The 21,363-nt window shown below is 42.1% G+C and overlaps 2 protein-coding genes across 2 annotated transcripts; both read right to left on the minus strand.

Moving 5' to 3' along the window:
* Nucleotides 1-1,119: 1,119 nt before the first annotated feature.
* Nucleotides 1,120-7,432, minus strand: LOC112222045 (biglycan-like). Its single transcript, XM_024384606.2, has 8 exons — nt 7,194-7,432; nt 5,260-5,517; nt 4,663-4,775; nt 3,380-3,593; nt 3,084-3,194; nt 2,845-2,938; nt 1,923-2,061; nt 1,120-1,806 (listed from the first exon to the last, which is right to left on the minus strand). The coding sequence occupies exons 2-8, from the start codon at nt 5,507-5,509 to the stop codon at nt 1,609-1,611; spliced, it is 1,119 nt and encodes a 372-aa protein (XP_024240374.1). The 5' UTR covers nt 5,510-5,517; nt 7,194-7,432; the 3' UTR covers nt 1,120-1,608.
* Nucleotides 7,433-8,246: 814 nt separating this feature from the next.
* Nucleotides 8,247-19,502, minus strand: LOC112222047 (extracellular matrix protein 2-like). The gene is made up of 10 exons (XM_024384607.2): nt 18,816-19,502; nt 18,425-18,550; nt 16,505-16,671; nt 15,762-16,305; nt 15,360-15,475; nt 12,448-12,583; nt 12,032-12,189; nt 10,073-10,212; nt 8,943-9,269; nt 8,247-8,475 (listed from the first exon to the last, which is right to left on the minus strand). The coding sequence occupies exons 1-10, from the start codon at nt 18,985-18,987 to the stop codon at nt 8,283-8,285; spliced, it is 2,079 nt and encodes a 692-aa protein (XP_024240375.1). The 5' UTR covers nt 18,988-19,502; the 3' UTR covers nt 8,247-8,282.
* Between the last annotated feature and the right edge of the window lie 1,861 nt (nt 19,503-21,363).

Raw genomic sequence — 21,363 nt, forward strand, 5'->3', positions numbered from 1 at the left:
AGCATCTCAAAGCCATACCAACCATAACCACTTTTTAAAAGAATGTCAAAAGCTGGCTAATGTGTGAACAATATAACCTTTTTTTTGTCTGTATCTACAGTATGTAATTGTATTTATGTAAAAAATAAGGACCACAATAGAAATAAGTCCCCGATTTTTTTTGTGCAATCCCGGTCACTTTTAAAAATCTTTGTACCGTGTAGATATATGAATGTTTTTAAACTGACAAATCAAATCAATCAATCCAAACTGCAGCGGCCATTTGATGAATGGAAAGAGGCATCTATTACAAAACACCAAAAAGTTGAATGACATTCGGAGATTGTCAAGTCAAGCCTTCGATACTGGGTAAGCATACAAGGTAGGGAGGGATGTATTTTCCATTAGTCGAGATTTACATAGCCTATTTATTGTGGTGTTGAAAACGCAAACCATGATATTGAAGCGCCCAAAGTCGGTATGCTTTGTTTATTGGTTGTGTGAAAAATGTGTTGCATATATTTTATATAATTATAAATATGCCATCAAAATGTTGAAAATCTGATGTCTCCCTAGCCTAGCTGATCATTGTCTGTAGCCGGCTCTGATCGTAATGTAGGCCTAATGAAACAGGGAGAGTGAGAAATAAGACCCCTCTTATGACTGTGATGGAACATTTTATTGGTTGTGCTTTTCTAATAACCAATTTCTGTGTTCATGCATGTGACTGATTGAACGAATCCTCATTATCAGTATCTGCAATTTGGCAGTAGGCCCAGAACCTTGTTTTGAGAAAGGGATATCTCAGTTTAAAGGTCTCAGCTTGGAGAGAAGAAGCCTTGTGAGGTATTGGTTTGGTCACATGAATGAACCAAACATTAATTATGAATTAATTATGAATGATGAATAAGCTAAATCATGCAAATATAACTTGTCTGTAAGTATATAAGTGATCTAATGGGACTGCCCCAGCGGAGCTCACTTCAGGCCGATATTTTATGCATCTAAGTTTGACTGTGACCTCTCCAGCATGCTGTTAATAAAACAAGGATTAATTTAAGATTGACTTTGAGTGTCCCTGTGTAGAATCTCCACGACATGACATTAATTTTGTTCAATTTCAATAAAGGGTATGCAAAATATATTCTAAATAATCTTCAATATTCTGCAAACACATCATGACAAAAACATTTTTTCAACAACATTTATAAGACAGATTCTTCTGAAGGTGCTTTCAACTGTCAGTTTGTATTGTTCTTCTATATCAAATATTTGAGATCAGTTGTCAGGTCAGAGTTAATTTGAGATAAAACACAAACAAAAAAACAAAATCACAGAGAATCCCAAATTGCTATGATCCAGCTGAATTGAAAGTAACAAATATTTCAAAAACAATTGTATTAAAATACATTTGATTGGTTGATTGAAATTATGTGGATGATGAATTTCTTTCCAATAAACAATATCATCCACTCCATGCATGCAAAACAAACTTCAGTTATGTTTTAGTCATTTATCTTTTACCATCAGGCTCTTTCTATCAATACATTGTTTTTTAACTGTGTAACAAAGTTATTTATTTTGTATCTGAGTTGCATGTATTACCCTACAGCTGGTGCCTCTCATGTACTACTTTTTGTGGTTGCCAAACTGTACAGCCATCCTGTTGCTGACACAGCGGAAGGTGGCCGGCACCACCTCCCAGTAGTTGATTGGGTTATCAAAGAGACTGATCCCGTTGTAGTAAGTCTTCTTGACACCAAAGCCGTTAGGGCAGAAATCATTCACGTCAACCTGGCTGATGTTGTTGGAGTGAAGGTAGACCACCTATTTAAAAACATTACATATATCAACTGTTATCATCATAAAAACATAAGTTAACAAGTGAAATCACCAAAGTCGATGTGATTGATGCTGCTTCACAAACCCCCTCCACACTTTACCTGCAGGTACTTCATTCCAGCAAGGCCTCCAGGGACATTGGGGATCCGGTTGTTATCTAGATGCAGCTCTCTCAGGTTTTGCAGGTAGTACAGGCTGCCATGCTCAATGTGACGAATGTGATTGTGGCCTAGACCCAACCTAACACACACACAAACACACACACACACACACACACATCGAAATCGAGTGATTGATGAAACAATGAAGGGTAAACCCACTAGAGGGTGCTACTATCACAATGATACCAGACGTTATTTATTTTGTGCAACTCGGACAATGACTCTTCCTTTATGCTGTTGTTACTTAAATGCTTTTTATTTATTTTTTGTATTTTATTCCCTTTTTCTCCCCAATTTCAATCTTGTCTTATCGCTGCAACTCCCCAACTGGCTCGGGAGACAAAGGTCGAGTCATGCGTCCTCCGAAACATGACCCGCCAAACTGAGCTTCTCAACACCCGCCCACTTAACCCGGAAGCCAGCCGCACCAATATATCAGAGGAAACAGTTCACCTGATGACAAAAGTCAGCCTGCAGGTGCCTGGCCTGCAGGCTGAGGTGCTTGAGTGCGATGAGCCAAGAAAAGCCCCCCAGCCAAACCGTCCCCTAGCCCAAACGACACTGGGCCAATTGTGCGCCGCCCTATGGGACTCCCGATCATGGCCGGTAGTGATACAGCCCGGGATCGAACCCAGGTCTGTAGTGACGCCTCTAGCACTGCGATGCAGTGCCTTAGACATCTGCGCCACCTGGTAGGCCGCTGTTTATTTTCTACATGTTTTTTTTTTTTTACATTTGAAGATAAGTAGTGAACATCTACAGCATTCATCTACAGCATTCATCTACAGCATTCATAAATTCATAATTTAAATACGTTTTAGAAACTCTCCGACATTGAACACCCTCTTGTAAAGCTACGTACCTGTGCAAACTCTCATATTGTCTTAGGTCTTCTAGTTCAATGGCTTGAATTTGATTGTGATCCAAATGCAACTCATGTAGACCCTCAGGGAGATCTAGATGGAGAGGGAAAACAGGTGCCGCTTGATTCAAAGGACTTTCAGTGGAAATATGTGGCAAGTAGCAATGAAACAAATATTGCCCTGCAGCTTCGCAGAACACTCCAAAGAAAATGATTATAAAGGTTGTCATGTTTTCTACCTTTAGGGATGCCTGTGAGTTTTGCCTCAGAAATGCGAAGGAAGGTAAGTTTAAGTCCATCAAAGGCTCCGGGCTCAAAACCACTGTTCTGAATAGGATTCCTCCCCATCTCTTAGGAAGAAAAATATGTGTTTTAAGTCAATGCCACAACCTGCTCCAGTACTCAAGCGGCTAGATTTACACTTCAAAGACATTAAGATGTTAGATGTGTTATGGTGTTTCCAAACAGAATAAATCTGGTGCTAACACAGTAAATCTGGCATAAGGTCTTTTATAACTATAGCTTGCCATCTCACCAATGCAGTTCATGCTGCCCAGGCCAGAGAAAGCCCCAGATGCCACCCTCTTGATATGGTTGTCGTGGATGCGCAGCTCCACCAGGGAAGAGGGCAGGTTCTTGGGCACGGCCGTCAGCTGGTTGTGGGAGAAGTAGAGCTTGTGCATCCTTTTGAGGGGCATGAAGGCCCGAGGGTGCACCCTGGAGATCTTGTTATTCACCAACACCAAAGCCTGAGAAAGGAGGCATAGGTCATGAGGAGACCAGCCACCCCTACCCAAAATAAATCTGTTATCTACAGTTAATTCTTGAATTGCGGTGGCATTTAGGCATGGAATTTTGGAAAATATAAACTTTTTATTTAAACGTATTTGTGTACATCTTTTCATTCTAAATCAGCCAATATGGCAGCTTAATTACTTTAAATATGTTTTACCATTAGGATACCATTGTGCCACCAATAGGAGTAGTAACACCAATGATGCTAACACCAATGAGACGTTTTTGTTTATTGAGGATTTTCTTAAATGGAGGCCACAGATCCTCAAATATAAGGTCATTAACCCTTTAAAAAACAATTTACTAAAATGATATGATTAATCATTTTGCTCACAGTGTTATTTCCCTTCATTTGAATCGAGTAACACCAGTGACACTTTTGATTTAGACACCCCAAATTATCAATGGAATCCTTAAATTTGTGACATAGTGAAAGGGTGTGATTAGCTAATAATTTTCTTTAATATATGTACCCCTTCCCCGGTAGCAGTTTGACATTATACGAGTAAAAAAGTATTTGAATAGCCTTCTTTGTTTGCATTGATCTATTCAATAGTATTAAATAATTTTGTTCACTTTCTATTTTTGAAAATAACAGATGGATATCTCTAAATTCCCCAAACATGTCACCACAACTCTGCACATCACTACTGGGACAAACCAATTTGCTTACCCTAAGTACTTTAAACAATGCATGAACATAAGGTTTTGCAGTATAAAGGACTTGCATTATGTTTAATATAAATATATTAGTTCAATATAAACAAAAACATGTATGATGTGTAACTCTTTGTCATTTGAAAGTGCTTTTCATGGTTGCAAATGCAAGGGACGCAAATGCCACCGCAATTCAAGAACAACCCCTATATTATACAATGTATCATTTGAAGACACGTCATTAAAAGTATGCCTCTTTTTTAGTTAGGATACGATGAAGAAAGCAAAGACAGATAAGTGATGTTTCCTTCTATTGAAATGCCAGAACTCTCTTCCACCATTTGTGTTTTGACTGTTGGTGCTCACATAGAGGTTACTGAGTCCCTTGAAGTCACCCTCTCTTATTTCAGTGATCTGGTTGCTTTGAAGGTCCAGGAGCCTGGTCTCTGGGGGGATGTCATATGGCACATAATGTAAACCTGCGGATAGAAACTACGAGATTAACTTACCTGCTTTATTTTATACACTTTACCACATTTTGTCAGTTCACAATGATAAGAAATCAGTTGCAATATAATATATTGTGTTATTGCTTCTTTACATTTTTATAAAAATCTATGAATCATGACAATATCAGACACACACAGTGTGTTCTCACTCTTAAGGTTATATGAGGATAAATCCACAAGTTAGAATTTATCATCATGCTGTAATTTGGTCAATGCTGAGTAATGCTCTGGGCTGTGGTTTGTACCCATACAGTATATTGTTGTTTATGTGTGAGCTCAGCTGTCACCATATAATTAAGAAGAAACCAGATGGCCATGACTCCACGTAGCACTAAAAAGCAACGTGCAGATGTGCGACTGCTGGCTACACATTAACAATTGTATGTTCAGCGTAAAGAATCATTTGGAGACAATATGATATTATAATATTGTGACATTGTATCTCTTCACCCACCCAAGTCAGAGCACTGCACAACATTCTGGTTACACTGACAGCCGAATGGGCACGTAGGCTGTTCTGGTTTATAGTATTCCTCAACCGCTGAGCCTTCCTCTTCATCGTTCATCATCATCATCATCAGCCCCTCTACATCGATGCTCTTCCCAAAGTCCAATAAGCCCTTCTGCTCAAAGGGCAGGGCCACAGAGGCGGTGGGACGAGGGGTGGCACACAGCAGGAGAAGGACAACAGAGAAGGGAAGCATGGCTAGGCCTTTAGTTGAAGAGAAATTACAAGGGGAAGACAAAATAGCACACAGTAATGAGCAGCAGTCAATTAAGTGCCACAGTTATGAATTCAGCAACTATCTAGCTATAATTCCTGTAGCCTACAATTGGAGAGTTGCCCACACACACACGCTATGCTGCCCTACAAATGCAAAACACAGTAACTACGTAACTTCAATGTTTCTGATACTCCATGATATATTCTGATCAACTGGCTTGTTCTTGTGTCAGGAAACTAAATACCACATTATTCAGATAATATACCTGGCCATTACAACAGATCAAATACTTTTGACCAAATTCGTAGTTACTGTGTTTTGCCTTTGTAGGGCAGTATAACTAGCATTGTGTTCCAGTTCACTCCTCCAGGACAGAGTAATCTCATTGTCAAAATTGCCACTCCAAAGCAAAAGCCAGTCCAAAAGCAATTGTAGCCAGTGACAAAGCATGAAATACACTCTGGGTTTCATACATCTATTTGTTAGGTTTCAATCCCAAGATGTGATCTATCGTATCTGTCATAGGCGTTCTCTCTTAAAAGCCAATCTTATTCTTCCCATCAATTTTGTGGTTGGTACAAGAGGCAGTAAAATCATGGACCATGGATACTATGTGGTCTTTGAGTCTGTAACTATGACATCTGCTCTCATTAATTATTTGCTTTTAGCTGAGGCTGTGGCTTCTTTGATTTATGCATTAAAATGGTAAAATCTCAGATCCAGTAACATATAGCAAAAGACAATTCCGGCATTACATATAAGTCTGTGTAATATAGTACAATATAGTACAATATAGTACAGTGTGTGTGATCTGTCAATATTTCTTAGCAGGATTGTAATGCAAACTATCAATAGATGCCCTAAGGTAATTTGGGATAATCTCAGATAAACCTTTAGCTAGAGGATTCTTGATGAAAATAAGAACATTGAAATGTTTTTTTATTCAAAGAGGGTTTTCCATGTGAGCAAAGAGCCGTTGCTGTGGAACTGGCATTTCCTTGCCTTTGCCACGTGTTGTGAAAGGCCTACTCCCTCCCTTAGCACTCCCACATCCTTTACCACAGTAAGGCCCCAGAAGCCACATAACTGGCTGGTCTCAGGCAAGGTTTTTTATAGACCCACTCTGTCATAGCACTCTTTCCCCCAAACATGATCTATATCAGCAGTGTCAAATCTCTAAATACATATACATGAGAATCTCTAAATACATTGAATGAGATGTATGATGTACACAATAATGACTTATTTGCTTAGTCGATAATTTTGTAATAGACTTGTTTCCCTGCAGCGAGGCCTTTAACTACAGTATGGGGTGGCTATGAGTTTTTAATGTTTGTGATATTATCCTCATCTTTGTTCTGTCACAAGATCCATTTATTAAATATGGCCAATAAAAGGAATATAGAATGTGTAGACAAGGTAGGGTTGTGTAGCCCCCAGAAGGCTTAAACAAATCATTGAAAGCTAAATAGTCCATTTCAAATGTCAAATATTACTTAAACAATCAATCTTTTTTTCACATGCAGAATGTTAAACCAACTGTGGAACTGTATAATAAAGCTGTAGATTATAGTCCTCTTATTGTAAACCATACTGAATATACTATTATCTGTAGGTCAAGAAACTCAAATAGAAGCTCAAATATATTTACTAGGACACTTACCGTTTCAGTTCTTGGAAAAACTAAAAATTATTTACAAAATAAATGAAAGATACAAATAAATGAATTCAACCTCAAAGTGATATACAGGATACGTGTTTTATTCCATGTGATGATCCTTTATCTGTGAGTCCGTCTGCCAGCAGAGTCAGAGCTCTGCACAGTACCTGTTAAAAACCACAGAAGTAGTTACCAAAAGGAAAAAAACAAGTATTTTAAGCCATAACCCAAAATTGGTCCAGTCCCCTTTTCATTGCTGCTTCATTGTGTGTTTATGCGTGTGTCTGACAGAAAGAGAGAGAGAGAGAGAGAGAAAGAGATTTTAGTTATTTTAAACTTATTTTGATTCAACGTTTGAGATCTATTTACAAACATTTTTATTTAAGCTACTGTATAAGGCCAACATAAAATAAAAAGTACTATCACAGCAGTAATAGGGCAAATACAGAATCCACTAAGAATAAAATACCCCGCTACACTCTACCCAGTGCTACATAGGCAGATTATTGGAGGTACTAAGACTATTTATAGTTACCATAGACAATGACCAGCAATTATCGAAGATTTTTTTATTTTCACAATTTTTCATTACACAAGTTTGTCACAAAGTTGAAACAGTTGTACAAACAACAAAACAGTGAGTTTAGTATAGAGGGCACCTGGACATCTTTGGCTCTCACTCCTGTCAAGTAGCTACCTGGGTTTCCCTTGGTAACCACACATTATTTTTCTTTCAATACATGCTACTGTATCAAGCAAGGTCAAAGTCACAAGTAAAACCTAGAACTGCTTTACAGAGTGAGGCTTTAAAACAGGAAAAACACACACAATCGTTCTCATTCATTGTGATAATAAAGCCCACTGACAAAGGGCTGGTTGCATAAACATTGCCCTAGAATTATGGTCAGACTTAGGATAGAAGTCTAATTTCATCTGTTGCTTAACGCTTGGGTGTCATAAGTCTGACTAAGCTAATCACAATAAGAGACGGACTCAGAGGAAATTATGTAATGAGAAAAGCAGACAAGGTGTAACCCAGGACAAACTGACGGGGGGGGTGAAAAGGAAGGAGGGAGGTGAGGAAGGGGGGTACTAGTAATCTTCATGGTGGTAATCTTCCTCGTAACTCTGGGGCCGTAGTATGATGCTGTGGTAGGTCTTGATGCAGGATAGGGCGGTGGGCGGGATGAGACGCCTGTCAATCAGGTTGTACTCCAGGTGAACGGAGACTAGGGGCGAGTCGTCACTCTGGCGCATGTCACACAGAGAGTTCAGAGGAACGTATCTGCAGGGAGGAAAGAAAAAGACGGACATTCAGTTACCACCGACAGAAAGACAGATACTCAGACAAGACAGAATAACCTTTGATCCGGCTAAAGGAAATAACGACTGAGAGAGAAACATAAATTACACGTTGAGATTCACAATAGCAATTTCAGATCTGAATGTGCCATTATGGTTAGTGGCAACTGTGCTCTTCTCAAAGTTGTTTCATCTCCAAATGGGAGGAAGAGGACTGTATCAAGCAAGATTAAAGACACAAGTAAAACCTAGAACTGCTTTATAGAGTGAAGTTAGTTACGTTAGATAATGTTGCCCCCGAGTTACCTGACAACGTTGCGGCTGAGTTACTTGATAACATTGTGGTTGATCTACCTGACAACATTGCGGTTGACCTACCTGATAGCATTGCGGTTGACCTACCTGATAACGTTTTGGTTGAGTTACCTGATAACGTTTTGGTTGAGTTACCTGATAACGTTGTGGTTGAGGCGGAGGAGCTGCAGGCTCTTGAGCTTCAGTAGCCCCCTGGGGATGGAGCGAAGCTGGTTGTGGTCCAGCAGGAGTTCAGTCAGGGAGTTGTAAAGGCCCAGGAAGGACACATCATCAATGCCGTCGTTGGCCAGCCTGTTGTGGGACAGGTGAAGGAGGTCCAGTCCTGGTTTAATGTGGCCAAACACGTAGCCAGGGATCCGCTCAATCTGGTTGTGGTGCAGGTGGAGCTGCTGTAGACCCACAGGGAGGAAGGAGGGAACATGCACCAGCGTATTGTGCGACAGGTCCAACGACTCCAACTTTCTGAAATGGTGGGGAAAATACAGGGAGATCTTTTGCTCAATATGTGAAAAGTTTCGAAGACATGAAGAGATAGAAGGTAATGTACTGTATTATGTCTCCAGTTAAAAGGGGACTTTTTCAATCTTAGGACTATATTTTGAGTCCACCTTTTCTTTAGAAGGCTGGTTCAATGTTTTCCCTTTTCTCCATCTTTGACCAGAGGGTTCCATCATATCCATCACATTTGTCTCACAACATTGTAGGAGTTTCAAACCACTAAGAGCCTTAGCACAAAGGCAGTTGGCCAGCAGTCCCTCCCTTTGGGCTTGACTCTCTACAACCTATCATAAAGCTGGACTGTGTCTGCTGCGCCGCTGTCTAGCCAGCCACATCAGCATGCCCCAAAACAATGTCCTCCGTGGCTTTGCCCTCTATTCTCTTGTTTTTCCTGTTCTCCTTTTTCTTCTAAGATGCAATTAAAATGATATTTTCCTCTCGTTATTGCCAGGAAACTGGGAGACTAACACATGTACAGAGTGTCAGATGAATTACACCATTTAAACTTTTGCTTAAGAATCCTGTATGCAATAATGTTGATGTTCATGCATTTTACAAAAACTTTTGTTACACAAAAATTATATTCAATGCATTCAAAAAATAAATACTGAGGTCACTTTTCTGCAAGATCAGAAATAGGAATAAAATGTGTTCCAACATTCCCTTCAAGGTGGAGCTCAAAACCAGAGTAACAGTAATCTTTACACTGGACAATAACCTCCTAAATGCTGCAAAAGCAAGAACGGAGAAAGGTTGTTGGGACTTACAACAAGTGTATCCAGGCCCTTGGGGCTATGCGGTCCTCCCGGATCCTATTATGACTGAGATCCAGAAACCTGAGGTTGATGGTCTTGTTGAGGATCCCCTCATGCACCTCTTCTATTCTGTTATCCGACAGGTGAAGTGCCTGAGAATACAAACCGCAAACCCTTTGAGTATTCGTGTTGTTAGGGGGGTGAGGGGGACCTACCTAGTCTACACACTACAGATTGGGAGTTAATAATATAAAGTACATTCGGAAAGTATTCATACCCCTTCACTTTTTCCACATTTTGTTACGTTATTAGCCTTATTCTAAAATGTATTAAATTGTTTTTCCCCCACATCAATTGACACAATACCCCATAATGATAAAGTAAAAACAGTTTTTTAGAAATTATAGATTTTTTTTTTTAAATACAAAAACAACAACATCTTGGGTATGATGCTACAAGTTTGGCACACCTGTATTTGAGGAGTTTCTCTGCAGAAGCTGTCAGGTTCAATGGGGAGGGTCGCTGCACAGCTATTTTCAGGTCTCTCCAGAGATGTTCAATCGGGTATAAGTCCGGGCTCTGGCTGGGCCACTCAAGGACATTCAGAGACTTGTCCCGAAGCCACTCCTGCATTGTCTTGGCTGTGTGCGTAGGTTTGTTGTCCTGTTGGAAGGTGAACCTTCGCTCCAGTCTGAGGTCCTGAGCACTCTGGAGCAGGTTTTCATCAAGGATCTCTGTACTTTGCTCCGTTCATCTTCCACTCGATCCTGACTAATCTTCCAGTCTCTCCTGCTGAAAAACATCCCCACAGCATGATGCTGCCACCACCATGCTTCACCATAGGGATGGTGTAAGGTTTCCACCAGACGTGATGCTTGGCATTCAGGACAAAGAGTTCAGTCTTGGTTTCATCAGACCAAAGAATCTTGTATCTCATGGTCTGAGAGTCCTTTAGGTGCCTTTTGGCAAACTCCAAGAGGGCTGTCGTGCCTTTTACTGAGGAATGGCTTCCGCCTGGCCACTCTACCATAAAGGCCTGGTTGGTGGAGTGCTGCAGAGATAGTTGTCCTTCTGGAAGGTTCTCCCATCTCCACCGAGGAACTCTGGAGCTCTGTCAGAGTGACCATCGGTCACTTCGCTGACCAAGGCCCTTCTCTCCCGATTGTTCAGTTTGTACGGCGACCAGCTCTAGGAAGAGTCTTGGTGGAAAAAAACGTATTCCATTTAAGAATGATGGCGTCCACTGTGTTCTTGGGGACTTTCAATGCTGCAGACATTTTTTGGTACCCTTTCCCAGATCTGTGCCTCGACGCAATCCTTTCTCGGAGCTCTACGGACAATTCCTTCAACCTTAGTTTTAGTTTTTAGGCTTAGTTATTGCTTAGTTTTTGCTCTGACATGCATTGTCAACTGTGGGACCTTATATAGACAGGTATGTGCTTTTCCAAATCATGTCTAATCAATTGAATTTACCACAGGTGGACTCCAATCAAGTTGTAAAAACATCTAAAGGATGATAAATGGAAACAAGATGCACCTAAGCTCAATTTCGAGTCTCATAGAAAAGGGTCTGAATACTTACGTAAATAAGGTATTTCAGTTTTTTAAATGTGTATAAATATGCAAAAAAATCTAAAAACCTGTTTTCACGTTGTCATTATGGGGTATTGTGTAGATTGATGAGGGAAAATTAATTTAATCATTTTTAGAGTAAGGCTGTAACGTAACAAAATGTGAAAAAGTCAGAATGCACTGTATGTGCACCTAGCTCGCAATTACCAAAAATAATTTGTTTAGTCAAACATCTGAAACCTCTCATAGTCTGTGGACTATCCCAAAACTTATTTCAAATAAGGTGATGTTTCAAATGTCTGAGAGCTATGCTCCTTTGTATGACTGAGACTACTGCATATCAGTGGCTCCTGCATGCTCACTACAGTGACATCACAGGCACCTCGTCCAATCACTGACCTGCAGGGTCACAGGAAGCCCAGAGGGGATGGCCCGGAACTTGTTGTCCTCCAGTCGCAAATAGATGAGTTTCTTGAGGGGCCGGAAGGTCAACGGTGACACATTCCCATCGTGGAATTGGTTGTCCTCAAGCTCCAGTGTCAGCAATTTGGACAAACCTGAGGAGAGACACATTTTCAAATCCCAACATGACAATATCAACATATAATATCAACATACAATAATCCAATGTAATTTGACTTGTTTTGCTGATTTTCGTTGCTAAATGAGCTACGCCAACAATGCTAATGTGCTAATCTGAACATCCTATCTGAGGTCACTTGAAATAGTACTGTAGGTGCTCAGATGCAAGCTAAGCTTGAACAAATAAAACTTTGTACATATACTCTCTCTCTGTAAACTCCACCTTCCTATACCTTTAAAGCTGCTAGGTGTGAGGCCCAGGATCTTGTTGTCATTTATCTTAAGCTCCACCAGGGACGGCGGTAGAATCGAAGGGACTTTGGTCAGATTGTTGCCATCTAAATTCAACCTCCTCAGCTGGGTCAGGTTCTGAAACAAGCCAAGAATCTCCACACATTAGAACATTAGAATGCTAAGCGTGATTTAACCAGTGTCTCTCTCTCTCTCTCACGTCCAAGCTCAAGAACTGCAATGTTACCTTACGCCTATGACATTATACCAGTATAACCTGCGTAACTACCAGTTGAATAATCAACGCAAGTATTATACCCTGTAACAGGCCAGTAGGCTTAGTACACAATAGTATTTTTCAATGGTGCAATAATATGATTTTTCCCAGCAATGGCAGTTCTCCCAGTGGTGATTTGATTGAATTCCACTCTTTGTCTTATTCATGAAGTGCTTTTCGTGATGTGTTTTGTTATCAAGTCTGTCCAACTCTGAGATGTACTGCAAGCGAAGTAGTTAATAAACACTAATGCTCTCTCAAGGGAATTTTTAGTATGTTGAGCTCCTGACATCAGGAACTCTGACACCTTAGTGGGAACAAGTACATTTAAAAAAAATATATTTTATTTACCTAGGCAAGTAAGTTAATTACAAATTCTTATTTACAATGATGGTCTACCCCGACCAAACCCTAATGACGCTGGGCCAATTGTGCGCCACCCTATGGGCCGGTTGTGCGCCACCTTACGGCCGGTTGTGATACAGCCTGGAATTGAACCAGCGTCTGTAGTAATGCCTCTAGCACTGAGATGCAGTGCCTTAGACCGCTCCGCCACTAAAGAGACCGCTGCGCCACTTAGGATGCCTTGCCAAAAATGACTGATCTGTTTTTAGTTGTGGCTTGTCTGTTGACCGACAATATTCCCAGGGTCATTGCAACAACTAATTGACATTCGCCTCGATGGGGCCAGTTAAAACTTCTGTTCTTATGCGCTACCCGGGAGACAGCAAAAGTTCTAGCAGTCCAATTACAAGATGGATCATTTTGTTTAAACATTAGGCACTACCTATAACTTAAATGACTGTGACATGCACATACCTGTACTATTCTGTAACACCACACTGTGACATAATATTACAGTGGGGCAAAAAACTATTTAGTCAGCCACCAATTGTGCAAGTTCTCCCACTTCAAAAGATGAGAGAGGCCTGTAATTTTCATCATAGGTACACTTCAACTATGACAGACAAAATGAGAAAAAAATTCCAGAAAATCACATTGTAGGATTTTTAATGAATTTATTTGCAAATTATGCTGGAAAATAAGTATTTGGTCACCTACAAACAAGCAAGATTTCTGGCTCTCACAGACCTGTAACTTCTTCTTTAAGAGGCTCCTCTGTCCTCCACTCGTTATCTGTACTAATGGCACCTGTTTGAACTTATCAGTATAAAAGACACCTGTCCACAACCTCAAACAGTCACACTCCAAACTCCACTATGGCCAAGACCAAAGAGCTGTCAAAGGACACCAGAAACAAAATTGTAGACCTGCACCAGGCTGGGAAGACTGAATCTGCAATAGGTAAGGAGCTTGGTTTGAAGAAATCAACTGTGGGAGCAATTATTAGGAAATGGAAGACATACAAGACCACTGATAATCTTCCTCGATCTGGGGCTCCACGCAAGATCTCACCCTGTGGGGTCAAAATGATCACAAGAACGGTGAGTAAAAATCCCAGAAACACACGGGGGGACCTAGTGAATGACCTGCAGAGAGCTGGGACCAAAGTAACAAAGCCTACCATCAGTAACACACTACGCCGCCAGGGACTCAAATCCTGCAGTGCCAGACGTGTCCCCCTGCTTAAGCCAGTACATGTCCAGGCCCGTCTGAAGTTTGCTAGAGAGCATTTGGATGATCCAGAAGAAGATTGGGAGAATGTCATATGGTCAGATGAAACCAAAATATAACTTTTTGGTAAAAACTCAACTCGTCGTGTTTGGAGGACAAAGAATGCTGAGTTGCATCCAAAGAACACCATACCTACTGTGAAGCATGGGGGTGGAAACATCATGCTTTGGGGCTGTTTTTCTGCAAAGGGACCAGGACAACTGATCCGTGTAAAGGAAAGAATGAATGGGGCCATGTATCGTGAGATTTTGTGTGAAAACCTCCTTCCATCAGCAAGGGCATTGAAGATGAAACGTGTCTGGGTCTTTCAGCATGACAATGATCCCAAACACACCGCCCGGGCAAAGAAGGAGTGGCTTCGTAAGAAGCATTTCAAGGTCCTGGAGTGGCCTAGCCAGTCTCTAGATCTCAACCCCATAGAAAATCTTTGGAGGGAGTTGAAAGTCCGTGTTGCCCAGCAACAGCCCCAAAACATCACTGCTCTAGAGGAGATCTGCATGGAGGAATGGGCCAAAATATCAGCAACAGTGTGTGAAAACCTTGTGAGGACATACAGAAAACGTTTGACCTCTGTCATTGCCAACAAAGGGTATATAACAAAGTATTGAGATCAACTTTTGTAGGTGACCAAATACTTATTTTCCACCATAATTTGCAAATAAATTCATTAAAAATCCTACAATGTGATTTTCTGGATTCTTTTTTCTCATTTTGTCTGTCATAGTTCAAGTGTACCTATGATGAAAATTACAGGCCTCTCATCTTTTTAAGTAGGAGAACTTGCACAATTGGTGGCTGACTAAATACTTTTTTGCCCCACTGTACATGTTTAAATTCTATCATTACAGGCTGAGAAGAATCCAGGTAATGCAGCATGATAATGGTCAATAGAGCCCTGAAGTAACTTGAGGCTGAGATGTGTAGGTGGGTCTGGGAGCGCAGTAGAGGTCCAACTGGAACTAAAGCCAAATGTGTTGACATGAATGATGCTCTCAGACTCACCTGGAACAGGTCAGGGCTGATGGAGGAGTCGTCCAGCTTGTTCTTGCTCAGGTCCAGCCACTCCAGGTTGGGCAGCCCAGCCAGCGCCCGGGGAGGGATCTTATTGATCTTATTGTCTGATAAAAGAATAGAACACAAGCTGACCCAGTTTCCTCAAACAGAGAAAGGCCTGGGTTCACATGCCATTGCACCTGCCTTAATGTTTATGCAGTACAAAATATGTTTATATATGCAACTGTGTTAACACCGCAAAGGACATTTGATTGCATTGACGCACACAACGTAAAACCTTTGCCTTCCCAAAATTCCAACTTATTAAACATAGTTACCTATTTTAGTAAGCCTGAACTCAGATTCTTGTCCCCCCTCTTGACTCTGCTAATTGTCCCTGTATATCCTCACCTGCCAGATAGAGGGTCTTGACCCCCTGGTCTGAGAGGATGGGGATGTGGACCATGCCAGTGCTGCCACAGGCGATCAGAGACTCCGAGAGCAGGCAGCCAGCAGGGAGAGACTCCATGATGCTGTGTCTCCTGGGGAATGTGACCACAGCACGTCCCGGCCCCCTCACCATGGGTCTCCTAGTGGTGGTAGTAGCCAGTCGGCCAGTCGCCATGGTGACTGGTCTCCCCATTGGTGCCAACCTCATGGTGGGTTTTCCGGTGGCCCTGATGATATAATCATCATCGTCGTCATTGTCGTCATGCTCGCTGTGGTCATGGTCATCGTGATCGTCATCATCGTAGGGAAGGTATGGAAGGCCGTCTTTGTTTATCTTCGGGTCACGCCTCTTGGCCACAGGGACCTCGGTCTTCCTGACTTTTGTTTTCACAACCATTTCCTGTTTCTTCACAGCCACTTTTTGTTTCTTCACAGCCACTTCCTGTTTCTTCACTGCTACTTCTTGTTTTTTGTTCTGGGTGGCCATGGATTTCACAACAGCAACCTATACAATATAGACATCACACACAAAATATATTAAATGATATATATTAAATTCCTCCAAAAATCCCTGTCAGTCAATACTCAGTCATAGGCAAAACATTAATACAATAGTCAAAGCATTGTTAGTTCATCTGCTGTGCAGTTCCTATAGAATTGCCCTCTTCATTTTCCCATGGGCACCATTTCCCATGGGCACCCACCACTTTCACTGGAGTAACATGCCGCTCCTCCTTCTTCTGACGTCCTGCTCCTCCTTCTTCTGATGTCCTTTGGAGACTCTTCTTCTGCTTTGGAATCCCCTCTTTCTTCTCTGCATTAGAGGAGGGTTTCTTGGCTTTGGGAGCCACTGTCTGCTGGTTATTTGAACCTGAGGAAGAGGGCAATATATGTTACATTCATATTTATACAGTATATAACAGTAACAGTCAAAAGTTTGGACATACAGGGTTTCTCTTTATTTTTTACTATTTTCTACATTGTAGAATAGTAAAGACACCAAAACGATGAAATAACACTTGAAATCATTTAGAAACCAAAAAAATGTTAAACAAATCAAAATATATTTTATATTTGCCTTGATGACAGCTTTGCACACTCTTGGCATTCTCTCAACCAGCTTCATGGGGTAGTCAACTGGAAATCATTTCAATTAACAAATGTGCCTTATTAAAAGTTAATTTTGTCACAGTTTCTGTGTTATTTGATTGTTGTTTCCTTAGGTTACCGCTGGAGGGCACCCTTACCCTGTTTTCTAGTTTCCAGGTTACCCTGATTGTTACTTATTGGATTCCCCTGTGTTTAATTACCTTCTCTGTTCACTTGGTTGCCTTGTTATTTAGGTTCCTCAGGTAGTCTGTATCTTTGCTTAGGTTTAATGTTTAATTTGTATGCACTTGTACTGCTGCCTTGTTTCTGTTAAGACTCTAAGCAAATGTTCTGGATTTACCCTTACCTATGCTTGCTGTGTTTCTCTGCGCCTGGGTTCGAGTTCGTACTAGCATCAGACCAAGTCCATATTATGGCAAGAACAACTCAAATAAGCAAAGAGAAATGACAGTCCATCATTACTTTAAGACATGAAGGACAGTCAATACAGAAACGTTCAAGAACTTTACAAGTTTCTCAACTGTTCAGAGGAGACCGCGTGAATCAGGCCTTCATGGTCGAATTGCTGCAAAGAAACCACTAATAAAGGACACCAATAACAAGAAGAGACTTGCTTGGGCCAAGAAACACGGGCAATGGACATTAGACTGGTGGAAATCTGTCCTTTGGTCTGATGTGTCCAAATTTGAGATTTTTGATTCCAACCGCATTGTCTTTGTGAGATGCAGAGTAGGTGAACGGATGACCTCCACATGGGCAGTTCCCACCGTGAAGCATGGATGTGTGATGGTGTGGGGGTGCTTTGCTGGTGACACTGGCTGTGATTTATTTAGAATTCAAGGCACACTTAACCAGCATGGCTATCACAGCATTTTGCAGCGATACTTCATCACATCTGGTTTACGCTTAGTGGGACTATCATTTGTTTTTCAACAGGACAATGACCCAACACACCTCCAGGCTGTGTAAGGGCTATTTGACCAAGAAGGAGATTGATGGAGTGCTGCATCAGATGACCTGGCCTCCAGAATCACCTGACCTCAACCAAATTGAGATGATTTGGGATGTGAAGGAAAAGCAGCCAACAAGTGCTCAGTATATGTGGGAACTCCTTCAAAACTGTTCAAAAAGCATTCCAGGTGAAGCTGGTAGAGAGAATGCCAAGAGTATGCAAAGCTGTCATCAAGGCAAAGGCTGGCTACTTTGAAGCATCTCAAATATATTTTGATTTGTTTAACACTTTTTTGGTTACTACATGATTCCATGTGTTATTTCATAGTTTTGATGTCTTCACTATTTATTCTACAATGTAGAAAATGGTCAAAATAAAGAAACCGTTGAATGAGCAGGAGTGTCCAAACTTTTGACTGGTACTGTATGTACACAATTCCATGCCCTGATCAGTCTGTACACTTAGTCAGCATGGACATTTCAACTAAAAAGCTGCCATTAAATATAATAACCACAAATAAGATTACAATCCTTCCATAACAATCTACAACTTGAATGCCTACCGCCGCAGGGGACAGGGTGACAGCTGACAGTTCCCTTCTGACACTGGCACACGGAGCAGGGCTGAGGCGACCACATGGCCCTGTCAAACAGGAACATCCCATTCACCGAGCACTGCCCGCTGCCACCTGCAAGGCAGACAGAACAACAGACACACACAAACACACCATTACTCACCCAAACTACACATGATCCACAGATAAAGTCTACATGAAACTGATGCTAAATAAAACTATATGCACCACACTCTGTCTTTGAAAACTCAGTGCAGTTCTTTCTGAAGGATGGTGGACCACCCTTGACTTGGGAGAACACACTGTAATCACAAAAACTAGAAGCACTGGGAAGTATGCATGCATGTTGCCCCCACCATCCTTTTCCAAGAAAACTTACCAGGGCGGAGAGTATCATCTGTGTTATCCGGATCAGGTAAGTCAGCTGCTACCACGGGTTTGGAGCTCCTGGGCTTCTCTGTTCTCTGGCTGGGCTTCCCATCAATTAGTGAGGCTGTTGCATATAAGCAGAAAAATAGGAGCGCTAATCTGTTCATGGTCAGCTCTGCCATGGACTCTCCTGGTCAGCCTCCTTTTGGACAGAAACCTTTTCAAAGTGAGGAATCTCAACTCCTGAATGGCTTTTATAGACTCTCATCCCCAGGACATGATTTTTGGCCACAAACCCCAGAAAACCCCCAAAAGGTGAGAGGATAGAGGAGTGGTGAGAGGAAGCAGGGGAGTGGGTAAAAAAAATAAAAGTTTAAAAAATTCAGGACAAAGACCCCCTTTCATTCATCTTTAAGAAACCACCTACCTCTCCTCTCCACCCACAGCCCATGGTATACCTAACAAACCAATAGAGGAGGTCCAGTCAGAGACTGCATATTGGAGGTGTCAAATAATTACTGTGATGTCAACCAGCGGAGTGCTTTCTGACAGCCCAAACAGACAGTTTATCTAAGGCCCATTCCCATTGGCTACGGGCCAGAAGAGGTATAGCCTACTGTGCTGTGTGGCCAGAAAGAAAGAAAAAAAACCTCTCCAAGCTCTCCAATCGGAGTCCAGCTAGAATGAAAGGTTGCTTTGTGTCCAACACCTCCCTAGCCCACCCCACCACCAACCACTACCAGCCAGCAGGACAGCGAGACACAGAGACCACACTCCTGAGAAATTCTTGGACTTTTTCCTCTGCTTTTCGACCCTGCTTGGTTTTCCTCTGCTTTTCGACCCTGCATGGTTTTCCCCCTGTAGTGTCACCAGGGCCTTGCATCTCTCTTTACACACACTTTTCTTGTAACTAAGACAACCATAATATATGTCGACACTGTCGATTCATGTATCCTGATATAGTAAGTTTAGTATACATAAAAACTTAACCTTATCTTTGAGTGGAGTGTGATATGATTGCAGCAACACTTACTGCATTCTGGACCACCTCTGTCACTGTCCGTCTGTACTATTTATTCCAGTATGACCCCTGGTTGCATTTCATGTCTAATTTCTCAAAACCACATAAAATTATCCTACTCCTACTTCCTTGTGATGTCCAAATCCTGTTTGTGAGATTTAAAAAGGTGTGCCAGACACCAACCGCTCAGAGTGAGTAAATACCAAACACTCCTACATCATCCTGCTTATAGAAACAGACACCTGCAGACCTGCTGCATGGCCAACCAAGAGCAAAACAGACTGTCATCTCAGCATAAGCCCTAGACACTTATAGGATCAGATTTACTCAATGATTGCATTAGCTCAACGTTTGAACCTGGACCCGTATTCATTATCAAGGATGAAGATAAGACCCAGATGCAGACCACGTCGAATAAACAATCGTTTAATAATCCAAAAGGGGCTGGCAATAGACAGGTCAAGGCAGGCAGTGGTCAGTAACCAGAGGTGGGGCAACGGTACCTGATGGCAGGCAGGCTCAGGGTATGCAGAGGTCAATAATCCAGAGGGGGGCAAAGGTACAGGTCAGCAGGGAGGCTCAGGGTCAGGCAGGCAGGCTTGAAATCAGGATAGGCAAGGGTCAAAACCAGGAGGGCGAGAAAAAGAGAGACTAGAAAAAGCAGGAGCTGAGACACAAAACGCTGGTTGACTTGACACACTGACAACGGATAAACAGGAAACAGGAGACAAAGGGCTGTGAGACATAGGTTTGACTCTGGACACATGAAAGGTGGGATGTATACGAAGGGTACGGGGCAACAGAAGATGAACAGCAGAGGGGCCATACCATACCTTCTGCCCAAGACGATACCGGGGTCTGATGGTGATCCACTTGTCGTCGATACCTGGAGGTGGTCTTGAGGAGGGCCGACCGCGCTCTCCTCCAGGTACGACGACAGCGGCGGACAAACATCTGGCCAGAAGGTATACCGACCTCCACCTGCTCGGGGAAGAGCGGGGGCTGATACCCCAGAGCCTGGAACACAACTGGGGAGTTGGTAAGGCAAAATGGCATGGCCAGATACTCGTAGTGACCGCTGGCCACGTTAAAGGCGGTCTTCCACTCGTCCCCTTCCCGTATCCGCACCAGATTGTAGGCGTTCTGTAGATCCAGCAAAGGTACAGGTCGGCAGGCTCAGGGTCAGGGGCAGGCAGAGAGTCAGCCAGGTGGGCTCGGGGTCAGGATAGCTAAGGGTCAAAACCAGGAGGGTGAGAAAAAAAGAGACTGGAAAAAGCAGGAGCTGAGACACAAAACTCTGGTTGACTTGACAAACAAGACGAACTGGCAATGAACAAACAGAGAACACAGGTATAAATACACAGGGGATAATGGTGAAGATGGGCAACAACTGGAGAGGGGTGGAGACAATCACAAGGACAGGTGAAACAGATCAGGGTGTGACATTCATAAAGAATCTTAGGAGTGCTGATCTAGGATCAAGTCCCCCCTGTCTAAAAGGCTAAACTGATCAGTGCTATTACTTTGGGACGATTAT

Source organism: Oncorhynchus tshawytscha, linkage group LG22, assembly GCF_018296145.1.
Source record: "Oncorhynchus tshawytscha isolate Ot180627B linkage group LG22, Otsh_v2.0, whole genome shotgun sequence".
In the NCBI taxonomy this organism is placed as follows: Eukaryota; Metazoa; Chordata; class Actinopteri; order Salmoniformes; family Salmonidae; genus Oncorhynchus; species Oncorhynchus tshawytscha.

Bases quoted from the DNA above. Each gene is read 5' to 3' on its own strand.
- LOC112222047 (XM_024384607.2), bottom strand. From the start codon at position 18,987: ATGGCAGAGCTGACCATGAACAGATTAGCGCTCCTATTTTTCTGCTTA. The intron at 12,190-12,447 runs GTATAGGAAGGT...GTCTCTCCTCAG, and splicing joins CACACCTAGCAGCTTTAAAG to GTTTGTCCAAATTGCTGACA. The intron at 10,213-12,031 runs GTCAGTGATTGG...TTGTATTCTCAG, and splicing joins GGCTTCCTGTGACCCTGCAG to GCACTTCACCTGTCGGATAA.
- LOC112222045 (XM_024384606.2), bottom strand. From the start codon at position 5,509: ATGCTTCCCTTCTCTGTTGTCCTTCTCCTGCTGTGTGCCACCCCTCGT. The intron at 4,776-5,259 runs GTGGGTGAAGAG...TTCTATCCGCAG, and splicing joins TGTGCAGTGCTCTGACTTGG to GTTTACATTATGTGCCATAT. The intron at 2,062-2,844 runs GTACGTAGCTTT...TGTGTGTGTTAG, and splicing joins CAATATGAGAGTTTGCACAG to GTTGGGTCTAGGCCACAATC.